The 15,557-nt window shown below is 55.9% G+C and overlaps 1 protein-coding gene and 1 long non-coding RNA gene across 3 annotated transcripts; one reads left to right on the top strand and one right to left on the bottom strand.

Moving 5' to 3' along the window:
- The first annotated feature begins 28 nt into the window (after positions 1–28).
- Positions 29–14,641, top strand: LOC308605393. Its single transcript, XR_014013686.1, has 3 exons — positions 29–238; positions 2,588–5,231; positions 14,590–14,641. It is a non-coding gene; the product is annotated as an uncharacterized lncRNA (long non-coding RNA).
- On the bottom strand, positions 577–14,920 carry LSR (lipolysis stimulated lipoprotein receptor; the record flags this gene model as incomplete). 2 transcript variants are annotated; one of them, XM_081215343.1, is made up of 10 exons in its annotated part: positions 577–709; positions 804–1,429; positions 1,686–1,817; positions 1,917–1,976; positions 2,113–2,274; positions 5,337–5,483; positions 6,048–6,104; positions 7,999–8,118; positions 13,109–13,453; positions 14,635–14,920. In XM_081215343.1, 10 exons carry the CDS (start codon positions 14,918–14,920, stop codon positions 674–676), a joined length of 1,971 nt encoding a protein of 656 aa, XP_081071469.1. In that variant the 3' UTR covers positions 577–673. The 2 variants fall into 2 exon arrangements, with proteins under 2 accessions (XP_081071469.1, XP_081071468.1); XM_081215342.1 differs by lacking the exon at positions 6,048–6,104.
- Positions 14,921–15,557: the final 637 nt, after the last annotated feature.

Genomic DNA, 15,557 nt, shown 5'->3' with positions numbered 1-15,557 from the left:
AGGGCAGCCCCCGGGGAGCGCGCGCGCTGTCTGTCTCCGATGGAGGGCGGGCGCGCGGGCCCGGGTATCGGCGGGGCGCGAGGTCGCCGTCGCCGCCGACGCCTCCGCGGCCGCCGCCCCGGCACCCGCCGGCGGGCCGCCCGAGTGTAACGCGGGCCTGGATGGAACGCCGGGGAACCCGGAGGAGGGGCCCTGGTCGCCGGGAACGAGGCAGGCGGCGGGGTTTGGAGACAGAAAAGTAGGTCGGGGGGGAAGGGTGGATGGGGTGGAAGGGGAGAGGAGCGCGCACGCGCGCCCCCGGGGGCCGCGCTGTGGTGCGCGAAGGCGGGGGCCCGAGGCGCATGCGCACGTCTGGGCGGGTCCGGGGGCGCGCACGCAGGGCGGGGCGGAGCCAGCGTGGGGCACGTATTCCTGGCCGCCGAGAGACGGAGAAGGCAGAGCTGGTCCTTTCCTCCTGGATCGGGAGGCAAGTCCCAAGAGAGAACTGGACATGCGGCCTTTTGCAGACACACACAGCAGCTGTCCGGGCTCCCCACCTCGCGCAGCAAAACAAACGCTTCCCTCCAGACTTAGGACTTGTAATCATAAGGTTTATTAGTCTTAGGAGGAGAAGATCATCGGTAATTCCTCAAATTAAAAAAAAAGTACAAAAGTTACATACAAAACGTTGAGATCAGACGACTAAACTTTCCCGACTCAGGCCCAAGTTCTGCAAGGCAAAAAGAAAGAAGGATGTGAGCTGGGGAGGACTGGAGAAGAGGGTCCAGGAAGGCTCTTAGAGCCAGGTAGGGCCGTTCACTCACCTTAAGCCTCCGCTCCCGTGAGGCCTGGGAGTCAGTCTCAGAGTAAGGGGGAGGCGCTGGAGGGTAGTAGGCTTCCTCTTCTTCCTCCCTGTAAGGTCTCCTTCTCTCCGCTGGCCCCTTTTTCCTCAAGGCCTCTTCTAGTAGCTGCCCATCATATTGGGGGCCCCCAGACCTGGAGCCATCATCTGGAGGGTCCCGGGAGGGGTGGTACCGGGCCCTAGGGTCAGCATGAGGGCGGCCTCTAGACCTGAAGTCATCATAGTAGGGATCTCGGGAGTGTGGGAAGTGCCTTGAGTCGTCTTGGTCTTGGTCGTAGAGGTCATCACGGCTGCGGCTCCGGTGGGGTGCACAGGCCCGGCCTCTCCTCCCACTACTTGGGGGAGACCTCCCTGATTCAGCGGAGCCCGGCCGGGCGAGGTCATCCAGAGCATCCACAGAACGGGCTCGGGGCCGCCCGGCCCCCCAGCCACTCCCTGGCCGGTCCAGGGGGGGTTCTTGTTCCCACCTCCTCGAATTCCGGGGGGAGTGGTGACCCCATTCCTCATCCCGGATCGGGGTGAGGGCAGGGCCCCGGGAAGGCCGGGATCTCCAGTCGTCCTCATGGAGGGAGGTGACTTCACTCATGGCTGTGGGAAGGAAGGTGTCACTGGTGGGAGGAGGTCAGGACCTCATGTCAGGAGCCCTGTGATCCAGCAGTGTCACCCACTTGGCTCATATACTCTCAAGGGGGCCCTAGGCTTTTCATCTATTTAGTGATGATCGTACAGTTCACTGTGGCCATGGTAGGGAATGAGGGATTGTGTCCAGGATTTGGAGCAGGTATCAGGGAGTCACGTTTCCCCCAACCCCCGCAAGAATCCCTCAGACCCCAAGGCTCCTCACCTCGCTCTACACGGCCATTCGGGGGACCAGGTCGAGAAGAGTCAAAGTTGGCCAGCTCCTTCTCCATGTAGTACAGGACCCGCATGGAGTCGTCCTGCTGGTTGGCCTGAATCCTATAGCCACTACGGATTTCTGGGGACAGGAGTTGGAGGTGATCAGTCTGGGAGGCTGGAGGCTGACCCAGCCCCCTCCCCTATAGGCATGTCCAACCTCATAAGGATTGGTTCTCACCAGAGGTCACGTTGCTGTCTGTGTCACGAAGCAGGGGTACCTGGGAGCTGTGGCCACCAACTGGGGGAGATGGGCTGTCAGGAGGAAAACCCTGCATTCCCAGCCCCCAAGCCCCCCTTCCAGCCCCAGACCCCTTAATGGCCAACTACCCAGCCTACCCCCTGCCCCAGCTGCTCCTGGCTCCCCCCGACCTCACCTGAGCTATTCCTGTCGAAGTCTCCTGAGTACCCGTTGTACAGAGGGCCCATGGGAATCATGGCTGGGGGCAGCGGGGTCTTGGCAGGGGAGAGGTGGGCATAGGTGCTGGGGGCGTAGATGCTTGGGACGCCTGAGGTGGCAGCTTTGCCTGCAGCATACACTGGGAAGGACACACATAGCATGAGAAGGCCCCCAGGGGCCACATGCCTTCTTCCCACCCCACCTCCCCCCGTCCCCCCACCCCCACCCCAGGCTGAGGAGCTTCCCTAGGTGCTTGGTTTCTGCAACATCCCTGAGGTTAGGGGACATCAGCTTCATTGAGTCCACACCTCCTGTGCCATTCCTCACAGAAGTTTCAGGATGGGGGGTGCATACTGGCAGCTGGCGGCCCCGATCTGGTAGGCCAGTATGTTTTAGACAGTTTGATGGTTTGCCAACATCTGACAAGGTTTTACATCAAACTCTCTTGTCAGCTTATCACAAGATGCGACCACCCTGGACCTGCATTCCTACAGAGCAACAGGGGCAGAGGTGCCCTATAGATAAAGCCCACAAGCCGGAAAACAAGTATTCCCTTTGGCAGCTGAGCCCTTGCTCTAGAAAAATGGATAATCTTGCCGGGGGAATCCCGTGCCTGCTCCCCTCTCACGCCTGCTCGGTCCTCCCCACAGGGTCTTGCAGACCCAAATGTGATGGGACTCAGTCTGAGGCAGGACCTTGGGAGCCTCAGCGTTCACTTGCCTCAGCCAAGCAGCAAAGCATCTCCTCTAGTGTTTCCCACTTGGGGGCCGCACCCACCCCGCCCCAGCCTGGTTCTAGGCTTGACAGCTCAAGGGCAAATCCTCCTCCTCTCCCTGCCACCTTCCTCCCCAGGCAAGAGGTTGGGTTCTGGTGGCTGCTTTGAGGGAAAAGTCATGGGCCTGGGCAAGTCGCTTCCTCCCCGGGACTCCAACAGGAAGATGGAGTGGGGAGACGGGCTCAGAAAGCTCCCTCCACCTCTGATTCAGTTGGGAAGCAGAAGGCTCAGTGCTCGGCCCCACCACACCCAGCCCTGAAGAAGCCCTTCAGCGGCTCAGCTGATGTGCCCTTTTATAATTAACTGTGGGAGACGCTGCTCCAGGACAGCTCAGCAGGACTGTGGCTGTGACAGAAACAACAGGGCCTCCGGCAGGGAGTTAATGGGACCTCGGTTTGGGGTAACAGGGTCTCAGGATGGAGGAAATGGGGCCCTGGGACTGGCATTTGCAGTCCTGGTCCCAGCCTTACTTAGTGGGGTAACTGCGAACTTGTTTGCAGCCCTTGGGGATTCCACCCGACCTGTGAAATGACCAACACCCACTGCCCAAGCAATAAGCAAGAAGCTCTCACTAAAAATGATGAGAGGGAGAGGGGACAGCCAGCACGAGCCTCCAGAGAGCAGTGGATTTCTTTTTTCAGGGCCGCGATGAAGCAGGTTGCCCACTGCTGAGGTCAGTGACCGTAAAGTTAGCCAGCATGGACTGGGCCTGCATACACGGTGCTCCCTTGATGCTCACGACGCCCCCGTGACAGCGGGACCTTGCAGAGAAGGAAACCAGCTGCTCGTCTGAGGTCACGTGGTGTGAGCGGCAGGGCTCTGATTTACCAACACTGACAGCAGCAATGTCCAACAGCTAGTGGGCGGGGAACACTCTATGTAGGCCAAGCCCTGCAGTTAACGCGGGACACACCAGTTCACCGGATCCCAACTCACCCTGTACAGCGGGCTCTACCATGGCCCCATTTTACAGAGGAGGAAACTGAGGCTGAGATGGGAGGTCATTCACTGGGCTTCCCAACAGGTAAGGTGTCCAGCCAGGCCTCAAACCTCCACCTGCCCAAGCTTGCAACGACTGCCTATGATTTTACCTGGACCATATGACACTGGAGTTATGGCACGTGGAAACCTTAAATATAAGGATGCCAACACACAGCCATCTGAGCTACATGGGTAATTCTTTCCACCACCTTGGCCTAGAAATCAGCAGGTGCCAGGAGAGGGGCAGGTCTGTCCCTCTTTTGGTCTCCATAGTCTAGGTGCTCCTAACACGTAAAGTTATTTATTTCTATCTACCAACATCATCTGTTCATCAACTAAAGATATGGTGAACTTGACAGTGATGAAGGAAAAGGTGAGGTGTCCTCACTAAGAACTAGTGGGGAAGTATGCTTTCATGGCCCACTTTCAATACAAGGAACAAGAGAGCAGATATGTCTGAATCTAAGAAAGTAGCCAGTGTAAACTTCCATGTCAGAGTTGATGAAAATAGTCATGCGAACTTCCCAACAACTGAGTGCAGAGGTGCTGGTTCACCAAGATGCTCTCTGGAAGGCAACCAGGGAACCGGCAGTGCTGAGGTCCCTGAGGAAGGGGAACGGGGCAGCTGGAGGAGGGAGACTCTCTCTTCCTTTCCACCCCCGTTTTGTTTGCTGCTTCTCCCTCCATCTCTGGTCCCACGTCTAATCCCAGGCCTGCTGGTACCCACTCTGAGGCACTGGATGTGTCCTTAAACGGCATCCCTGGGAAATCCGGAGTGCTTGTGTGGATGTGGGTTGTTAAAAGATGCTTAAATTTGCTGGGGCTGTAAACCTTGTTTGGTTTCTCCCTTTTTTCGCTTAGATTTTGTTTTTATTTTTTTATTTTTATTTTTTTTGGCCACCCCGCGTGTCATGTGGGATGTTAGCTCCCCAACCAGGGATCAAACATGTGCCCCCGGCAGTGGAAGCGTGGAGTCTTAACCACTGGACCACCAGGGAAGCCCAAGATTCTGTTTTTAAAGGGAGTTTTACTTTCCGGTGAATAATGTTTTGTACTATTTGAATTTTTTTTTTTTTTACCACGTGCATAAATTATACTTTCAAAAGGAAAGACTCAAAATAAATGAAAAGTAAAAAATAAGTGAAGAGCTGAAGGATGTAAATGATAATCTAAAACAGCAGGTCCTCCTTGGCCCACTTGCTCCCAAATCGCTCCCCTTAAAACCTCCAGGCCGGGACTTCCCTGGTGGTCCAGTGGTTAAGACTTTGCCTTCCAATGCAGGGAGCGCGGGTCCGGGAGCTGAGAACCCACATGCCTCAGGGCCAAAAACCTCCAGACAGGTGAGTGGCACCGTCCCGCGAGGCAGGCAGATGGCCACATCCTCTCCTTGGACTCAGGAGGGAGGCCGAGCGGGGGCGGACAGGCGAGGGGCGAGGGGCACTTACGGGCCTCTGGGCAGCAGCACTTTTCGGGGCAGCAGGGGCACCTGACGTAACAGCAGCAGGTGTGGGGGCAGCACTGACACCAGCAGATGCCCAGCAGGAGGAAGACGAGGAAGGCAGCCAGGCAGACCACGACCACGAACAGCCAGTCTGCGGAGAGACAAGAGCCGGCCCTGAGCTGGGAGGCCGGGGAGGGGACAGGGATGCGGGCACCGGGGGCAGTGCGGAGTGAGGGTGGGGCAGGGGCCGTCTGCAGAGCTCTCCGGGAAGCTGCAGCCCTCGCTGGAGTCTCCACACCAGGGGCTGGGGCGCAGCTGCAGAGGGACGCCCGCTCCTCTACCATGCAGGCCGGCCCCAAAGTTAGGCAGCTCGCCCCAGGCTCATCTGGACAAGGCGGCGAACGCAAGGCGACCCGGCCAGAGCAAGATAGGCTGTAGCCTTGAGAGGGGACAGAGAGCCAGCTGCCCAGATCCCGACCCCCAGAAGAGCACTGCAGGCACCAGTCACAGGAGCCCCCTGCCTACACCCCAGGCCCCTCGTCAGCTAGCCCAGCCCAGCCCACCCCACCCCACGGCCCAGAGCCAGGTCACTAGATGCCCCGGAGTCGGAGTCAGGCGGCGTGATTAGTGGGGTCCGAGGGAGCGGCGTTTAGGGTTGGGGAGAGTACTCGGACAGAAGCGGTAAGTGGTGCATGGGGGACTCCACCCCCCCTACCTTCCATGGGCCCCGCCTGAAAACCGGGTAAGAGCTCAGCCACCCCAGAGGTCCTGCCTGGAGGGACAAAAGAGAGACAGATTATGCTGCCCCTGCCCTGAAGCCCGGCCCCGGGGTCATCAGGGTGGAGGTATGCCCTGCAGAAGAGGTGGGGTCGGTGGACTAGCAGGGTCCTAGCATGTGGTTCCTCCCCCATACCCCCATCCTATGTGGGTGCTGTTTTCCAGAAGATTTCCATCACGTAATTCACTCACTCTCTCCCGCCACGGGGGATTCTATTGCCCAGAAGGGTTCCAGGATATATGCCATGGGTTCTGAAGGGTCGACCTGTTTGGGACTCCATCTCTTCCACACACACAGGTCCTATCGCCCCAAAGGGTTCCATCCCAGGTGAGAGGGGCAGTCCCTGTTCCACCAGGCACAAGAGGCACAGTAATGCTAGGGCCCATGAAAATGTTTTATTTTAAAATCTGAAGAAAAAAATACGACAATACTGAATATATAACAATGACTTGTCTTTATAACAACACAATCATAAAATATAATTTTTTTTTTTTTAATCCAGAGGAAGAGGCCCTTGAAGGCGAAAGTGCCTACAACCCATAAAAGTCACAGTATGGCCCTGGTTCTCTGCCCACCAGGGTCCCCTATGCAAGTTTCATGGCATAGCTAGTGTCTTCTTCAGGTGCCGCCCGGCACTCTGTGCCTCGCGAGTGCTGTATCTCGGGCATCTGCACACCTGGCTGTACACCAACAAAGCTCTATCCAGAGCTCAGCACCCCATGCCACATGCCCCCAGGAGAAGGTTCTAGCATATAAACCAGCGGTTCTCAAAGTGTGGTCCTGTCTGGGAGGCCAAGCCGCTCTCCTGATAACACTAAGCCATTGTTTGCCCTTCTCACTCTCCTTCGCCAGTAGAGGTGCAGGCAGGGGAGCTTTCCACAGGCTCCATCACGTGTGATGATGTCATTTGCTCTGATGGTAATCAATTGTGTGCTTGTGTGCCAGATTCAATTTATAATATGTTAAACAACTATAAATATAACCCACAGAAACTTAAACAAAACTTCTTTGAGATGCTCGATAATCTTTTAGAGTGTAAGTGGGTCCTGCGACTAAACTTGAGACATGCTGATGTAGATTGTGCATTTTACCAAAGAACACACAGAGTTCTCTGGGTCACTGGTGCATGCATTCTGTCACCCAGACACGAACTCTGTTGCACGATCTGAGCACCCTGGAGCGTACTCCCCCATCATGGGCTCGTGCACACATGCGTTACCTTGCATCATGCATGGGATGATGGCAACGTGCAACCTGGCAACATCTCACATATAGCACACACCACGCGAGACTGTATGTGTCGGCTGAGAACAGAGCATCTGGCTAACGGCAGCATCCCTTCCACATGTGGCGGGGGCAGGGGAGCCTCACAGCCAGGCGGGGGCTGCTGGTGGGTACCCCAGCCTGCCCCTGAGCTTGTAGAGGCAGCCGAGCTTAAGGGGAGCACTAACTATGCAAGCCACACAGTGCCATCCCAGCAGGGCAGAAGGCCAGGTTCCCGTGCTTTGGCAAGGGACTCCAGGGTGAGAGGTGGCTCTGGGGGTGGAAGCCTCCTCTCAATTATATACGCCATCAACCCTCCTCGTTCACTGCACATCAACTCTAACCGTTTCTGTATTTTAAAAAACTGAGACTGGGAAGAGGTAGGGTCCCCATTTCTCTCCACTCTTAGTCTGGCTCTGGCTTATCTGAAATGTTGCGGCGGGCGAGGGGTCCCTACCCTGCCTGGGGTGCAGGGTACAAATAAGCCCAAGTGACTGGTGGTGCTGTGAGGGGAGAACAGAGCAGGCGACAAGAGCCCAGAGAGTGAGCCGGAGGGCAGAGAGCAGGGATACAGCAGTGGCAGAAGCAGCCCCCGACCCCGTCCCTCAGGGCCCAGCCCACTCACCGAGGACGATGAGCTCTGCGTAGGCCTCGTTGTTCCCCTGGAGGTCCTGGGCTGAGACCACAGAGCAGTAGTACACACCGCTGTCCCCCCAAGCCGTCTGGTCAAAGGTCAGGTCAGCATCTGCATCAGGAGGAGACGTGTGAGGGCACCTCGGGGGACGGGTGCCTGATGCCCGCAGCCCCTGCCCTGAGCCCGTGGGGAAGGGGGCTGCAGACAGACGAGTGAAAATTGAATCACTCATACCACGGGCGCTCTACCTCTTAGGCTCGGTTCTAAACACTTAATGCGGGGAATTTCAAGAAGGCTGTCAGATGGTGCTGTTATCTTCCCTGTCTTGTAGAGAAAAGAGGTCTGGTGAAATTACTGATGAACTGTACAATTGTGGCAAAAACTGGGGTGGTGGGGCTGGGACGGTCTGACTCCAGAGCCAGCACTTCAGACTTAACGCCTTCCTCTGTCCCATGTCCCAAAGCAAAAGTCGACTCCCCGAGACACAACCCACCATGGAGCCTAGTGCAGACCCAGGGGCCTGGGTCCTGGATAAGGAGGCAAAGATAAACAGGCCAGATTCCAGGAATCAGGAGTCACCCGGGCATGAGAAGGCGGGGATGTGAGGGAGAGACTTAGACCAGTTCCCTCGTCCTCCGGCCACCATCGGCACCCCGCTTCCAGGTCAGGCCCAGGGCTTGGGGAAGCTCAGAGAAGCAGCCCCAGGCAAGGAGCCTGTTAATGACACCAGAAAAGAAAGTGTTTCGGCACATCCGGTTTCCTCTCTGCTCCTCAGGCCCTAATTAGTTAAATCCCTCCAGCCATTCACCAGGGTGGGACAGGGTGTGAGGTGGGGCTGCGGGGGCAACTCCACCTTAGGCCCCTGGAGGACAGGAGGTAGGAACAGGCCAGAGACAACACCCCCAGAGGCCCACATCCTTTCTCCCCAGCTGCTCCGGCTCTCTGGCTCCCTCGGACCTGCCTACCACCTTGCCCCACGGACCCCCTGCCCTTCCCCAGGACAGTTCCAAGGGCAGCCGCTGCGTGCGCCCCAGTCCACAGCACCTGGGCATCAGTCAACTGCCAAAGGAATGAAAGAACCGGAGCCTCCTTCATTCTTTGGAAGGAAGACCTCACATCCATAGAAAAACCTTCTCTCAGTGTCTATCTACACCATTCCAAATGCCTTACCCTGGCTCACGAGGCCCTTGCAGTGACACGGCCACTGGTCACCACACCAGCCTCACCCCCCCCCACTCTCCCTTCACTCACTAGACTCCAGACACACTGGCCGCCTCACTGTCCCCCCATGTGCTGGGCTCACAACTGCCTCAGCCTGCGCTCCTGCTGTTCCCTCTGCCTGGCTCTGTGTTCTCAGACCCTCAGAGGGCTGGTTCCATCCTGCTGGCACAGCTCCCCTGCCAGACTGCCTAATTGTATCAGCCAGCTTAGGGGCTGACTGGCCATGATCCCGTCCCCAGGAGAAAGCGGGCTCCAGGCAAGCAGAACCTGGTCTGTCTTGGTCACTGCTGAGTCCTCCAGGGCCTGGCCAGGATCTGGAAATGAACCCCTTCCCTCCCCATGCTGACCTTCCTTAGTGTTCTGGGCATGTGGCTATATTCGAATAGGTCATTCGATATGTGACACACGATTACTGAATGCATCTGATGATGTTCCAGGCAGTAAATGAGGCACCTGGTGTACTAAAGAGCAACAGTTCTCAAAGTGTGATCTGTGGGACCCAGGGTTCCCCAAGACCTTTGCAGGGCATCCCTGAGGTCAAAGTTATTTTCATAATAATCGTAAGATATTTGCCTTTTTCACTTAATCTCATGAGTGTAGTGTGGAGCTTTCCAGAGGCTACATGTGTGTGTTATCACAATACACTGAATGCAGAAGCAGCTTTGAGAAGCCAGCTTCTATTCAGCCAGACTCTAAGGAGATGTGCAAAAATATAAAAGCAATGCCATACGTTTTCATTAAAGTTTTTCATTTGGAAAATACGGTTATTTTTTCTTAAAAGTATGTTATTTATACTCATCTCTAGAGTTTATTATCATCATTAAAAATTTTTTTTTAATCTCAGTTTTCTAACTGTAAAAACAAAGCACTTTGAGGTCCTCAGTAATTAAGAGTGTAAAGAGGCCCTAAGACCCACACGTTTGAGAACCACTGCTATAGAGGACAGGTATGAACCCCTGCCCTTACATGGCTCAGATCCTAACTGGGAAAGAGAGACAAATAAAAAATTTAAACAGATCGAGGATCAGATGGTGATATAGCAGTATAGGAGGCAGACAGGAAGTGCCTCTGTTGTAGAGGTGGGGACCATGCGGAGTTTAAGTGACCCGAAAGGTAGGGTGACCTTGGGCGCAGACACTCCCCTTCGTGGTCCCGTATTCAGCCCCCAGTTATTGATCTCTTACTATATGCTGGGTCCCTCTGCATATGTCCTTTCATGGAATCATCCTAAAACTCTAACCTACATTCTCCCCAATCCTCCAGATTCTCCATAACACCCTATTGGCCCATCATTTTTTCCACTTGTATCTTTAAATCAGACTCTAAAAATGCCTCTCCAAAACCAGAACCCAAGAGCAGGGCCCCGCCCAAAGCCGGAGGTGGGCGGGAAGGCAGCCCCTAGGCCAGCAAGAGCTCCTAGGCCAGAAGCTAAACTCTGGGCTCCTGTGGGCCGGATCTGGGTCTCAATGCGTTTTGTTTGGCCTGCACAATGTTTTCAAAACCCATGAAAAATACCACTTTCCGGCTTCTTTTGATCAGTTCTAAGGCCTGGGCCCACCTCCTTCCTGCAAGGCACACCCTGTTCCCAGTCTATGTCTGGTCCTGACATCACCTGGGCTGGGCATTGCTCTAATTGTTTTAGGTGCAAGGAGAAAATGCCGGGTCTCCACTTGGGAACAGGAGCTGGGCTTTCCTCTACCTCCCTGGGCCTCTGATTCCTCATCTGCACACAGCAGAGGTGACCCTGATGATTTCAGGGGGGTCCCATGAGCTCTCAGGTCCAGCGCTACTGAGTGGGGGGCACATGGGCCCCAAGCAGCCTGAAGAGGTAGAAACAGGGCCCCAATCCAGGCGCCCACATCACCCAAAGGACGGAAGAACGGAAGGGGAAGCGGGACCCACCCAAGCTGAGGGACACTGCTCTGGTTTTCCCAGGACGACTTTCACTTTTAAAACCTGGGCTGTTGGTGACCCTAGGAATTCCAAAGGGAACTCTGCTTTTCTCCATCTTCAAAGCTGAAATGGAGGAAGCTCCCATGGCTACTGGGCTTCCTGAAAGGACATACACACAATGGATGTTTACAAATCATGGCCTATATCAAACATGGGCCCAGGTCAAGGCAACTTGAAAGACCTGGGCCTGTGGGGCCTCTGGAGCAGGAAGAATCTGCCCCAGATAGAGCCTGAAGGTCACTTGAGTTCTGGACTCAGCAAACGGGGCACAATTCCAGCCAGCCTTCAAGGGCACTCTCAGGACTGGAGCTGTCCTGACAGGGCTGTCCGGTCATAACCTGGTCCAGGCTGGAGAAGTCCCTGGATTATGGGGTAGGGGCCTACACAGGTTGAACCCGCAAGAAGCCGTTTATCCACAAGAACAGCAGGATGCTTCGGGCTCGCTGCCCGTGGAAATTCAGAGCCAGCAGGGCCAGTCCCTCCCCAAAACAAGACTGACACGCTGGGTCCCTGCCCGTGGTCTAGACAGAGGGTGGGAAGGACTGTGCTCCAAGGCCTGGTCTCTCGGAGTCTGCAAAGGGATGCCCCCTTCCCTCCTCGGCTCCCATGCCCATGACTGAAACTCGAATCCTTGTTGAAGCAGGTGAGCCTTCGTCCCTCACCCACTGCTGTCCATCACCCTCCTCTCTGCCAGCTAGATTCTTTAGGGTGCAGTCCCAGTTCCTCTTCAAATCATATTTGCAGCAGTTTTAAGGGGTGAGCCCCGAGGCATTATCACATATCACCCAGGTCTGTTTTCTTTGTAGCACTTTGCAGGACTCTCTGAAACTCTCTTTATCTGCTTGTTTGTTGCCTGTCTCATCCCACGAGAACATCACCTTCTTGCGGACAGGGATCTTGGCTGACCTGATCACCCCTGTAGCCCTAGCACTGGTTACCATAGCTTCTGGCACTTTGAAGATGTCCCATAAATACCAAATAAATGGATGAATGAATGAACGGCTTCCCCACTGCCCTTTACCTGGTTCCAACAGGCACCTCCTATCAGCAGCTAGCATTATGGTGAAGGACAAGGGTTCTCAGTGCTGCCTGAGTTCAAATCCCAGCTCCAGCCCTTTACTGGCTGTGCACCAAGACACGCTACTTTCTCTCTCTGTGCCTCAGCTGTCCTGAGTGTAAAACGTGGGCATAAAGCACCTGGCAAGTTGTAGGCTGTCTCCATTAAAACCCCTCATCCCTTCGATTCACTCCTGATACCTCCTCAGTGAGTTCTTTGCTGAACTCCCAAGCAAAGGGGTTACTAGCTTGAAGACTAGACCCAAAGTGTCTGACTTAGAATCCCACCAGCTGTGTGACCTTGTGCAAGTCACTTGACCTCTCTGGGTCTTTGTAAAATGACAATAACAGAATCTACCCACTCAATTATTGTGGTCTAAATGAGTTAATCCATGTCAACCTGGATTAGAGCCTGGCACACAGGAGGCTTTTTATGAGTTGTTACTTATATAAATTCTACTTATTATTGCTGATATTACTAGTATTATTATAGAACCCCTGCCTCTCTCTCCATTACCCACTTTTCTTTATCTTCAAGCACTTGATAGTATGTGTTGTGTTTATCTTATTTGTCTCCCTCACTGGAATTCAAGCTCCAGGAGGGAAGGGATTTGATGATTTTGTTTACTGCTGTATATCCAAGGCCTCAAACGGTGCCTGGTTTATGTTAGGTGCTCAATAAATCTTTGCTGTTAAATAAAGGGGTGGACGGATGGGTAGAAGGAAGGATCCCTCCCTCTGTCAATCCTTTCAGACACTGGCGCTGACGAGCTTCCAGGTGGGGACTCCAGGTTGGGCATGAGGAAGCCAGCGCCACCACCCCATCCAGCCCCAGCCCATCCCCTGCCTCCCCCCTCCCCACCCCACGTACTTCCTGTGATGGTGATCCTCCGGCCCTGGTAGTAGTCTCCCAGGGTCACGGCATTGCCCTGTTTGGTGGCCACAACCCTGACGGTGCGCACGCTGTCCTGGCACTCCACGTAGGGGTTGTAGCCCGGGTTACCAGCCGCCAGCTGGGCGTTGAGCTGGTTGTCAACACTGGCTGGGGAGAAGGCGTCAGCGAGGCGGTCCCGGCAAAAAGACTTGTACTTCCAGATCACGATGGGCACCGTGGGGGTCGTGGTCGACTGGTAGGTGCAGGGCAGGGTCACGGGTTGGAATAGGATCACCACGTGGTAGGGGTCTGACACAGTCACCTGGATGGCGCTGGCAGGGGCTGAGGACAAGGAGAGTCAGCAGAGGGACCGCTGTGAGCTCAAGGAGGTGCTTCAGCAGGAAGGAGCAACATTTCTTGTCACCAGCTTGACATTGACAAGTGTACGGTTTTACAGAGCGCCTGGCACACACTGTTCCTTAATCCCCAAGACCGGTGAGATAGCTCTGATAATCATGCCCGTTTTACAGACCCAGGGGGCTGAAGTGGCCAGTGCAAGGTCACATAGCCAGATTCCTTGGAACATCCTGTCCACCCCTCTTCCCAGAGTGTGGCCTCGGAATCGCCCCTGCCCCCCCTTCCCTTGGCCATTCTGTCATGGAAAGGGCCTCTCTGTGGCCTGTGCAGGCAAGCCCAAACGGCCCCCCACAAAGCCCACAGTGCTCAAGGGCCCCCTTCAAAAACAACCACCAAGTGTTACAAGTTACTCCGGGTTCTGTGAATTTGGAGGGAGGGATTTTGGAGTTGTTTGCACTGCTTTGCATACAATAGTTAAAGCCCCCCCTGTAATGTCTCCACCAGCCTCCCACCTCACCCCACCCAAAACCATCTCAAATGAACACACCCAAAGTGCCTGCTGAAAAGTCAAGTCCCTCTGATACCCCCACCCAAACAAACATCAGATCCAGCAGAAGATGGTTTCCAAACAAGTCCTTGAGTCCCTTCCACCAGACTCTTTCGCACAGATACTTCGGACATGGTTGGGTTACGGGGTGGGGAGTTTCCAATACCGCACCCACCCAATGCCTGGGCGCTGTTTCTTGATCTCTCCCCCTAGGAATCTTCTACTCTAACCCTCAAGTGCCTTCTCCCCGTTACCCCAAGACTTAGAAATCTCGGCGGGCTACCGAGTCCTCATCCCGGCCTTTCCCAGTGATCGGTGGTCCTTCACCCCTACCCCACAAAGGGTCCCATTCTCCTTGCCGCTCCCGGATTCGCTGTCCCGGGAGTTTCACTTCCTGTTATCTCTGAACAAGGGCGGGGGAGCGCTCTCAGGCAGGAATAGAGAATTCCTCTCTGGCACACAAGGGATCTCCGGAGACCTTGGGGATCAGGAGGTCTTAAGTCTCTGCGCTCCCCCTCCCCCAGTTCTCCTGCCTCCTGGGCAGTGAAGGACTCCATCCATCGCCCTTCTACAGTGCCCTCCCGCCGTTCCGCGGCACCAGGGGCCCCGTTCTCCGTACCTGTGCACAAGGGGCTGAGAAAGAGCCACACGAAGACGACCGTGCCCCAGCCCGGGGTGGCCGGGAAGGAGTCCAGCCGCCCCCAGAAAAGCCAAAGACGGGCCAAAGGCGCCATCTCGGCGGTCTGGACGCCTCGCGCCCGCGCGTCCCCTCCCAGGTACCCGGAGGGTAGGGGGCGCGGCGCGCACCAAGACTGGGAGGGGTGCCTGCTCCTCCTCTTCCTCCTTCCGTTCCTTGTTCCTATTCCAAGCCCACCCTGTTCTAGGATTTTAACTAGAGGAGACATCGTGGACGAAGAGCACGCTTCCAGCTTTCGGGGAGAAACTTGCTTGACCCACTGTGGATCTCCGAGCCACTCCACCCCCCGTGGCTCTGGGGAATGGATCGGCCCAGGTACACAGGGTGAGAACACAGGGCAGGGCTAGCGGGTGGGCGGCGGGGAGGGGCTCCTCCACCTCCCTCCCCGGAAGTGGGCTGACCCAGGTGCGCTCCGGCCCCGAGGGTCGGAACCAAGTGACCAGCCTGCCGGGAGGGCGCCTGCAGACTAGGGATCCCGTCCGGCCACCTCCTGCTCAGGTCATGCTGAGCGGGGTGTGAATCACCGAGAATCGAGACTCAACTGGGGTGATTCACCTGTTGAGGGAGGCGGGCGCCGCCGCGCACCTGTTCCCTCTCTGCCCACACCCCTCTCCCCACCTGGTGATGGACCCGCCTAGGTACACCCTGCGGGGAGGAGCGAGTCTAAGCGAGCCTTGGGCTGGAAGAGGCTTGCTCTTAGCGCCTGACTTTTCCGCTAGCCCTCGGGGTCCTCGCGTTCGGCTGGGCTGAGGCGATGCGGTCCTCTCGCGCCTTCCACTTAGGTGATATAAAGACCCAAGCGAAGTTTTCGGAAAGGAAGTCTGCCTCCTTAGGGATGCCCTAGG

This window comes from Mesoplodon bidens (genome assembly GCF_964165515.1).
Source record: "Mesoplodon bidens genome assembly, chromosome: 18".
In the NCBI taxonomy this organism is placed as follows: domain Eukaryota; kingdom Metazoa; phylum Chordata; class Mammalia; order Artiodactyla; family Ziphiidae; genus Mesoplodon; species Mesoplodon bidens.
This window is presented reverse-complemented; position numbering and strand designations above follow the sequence as displayed.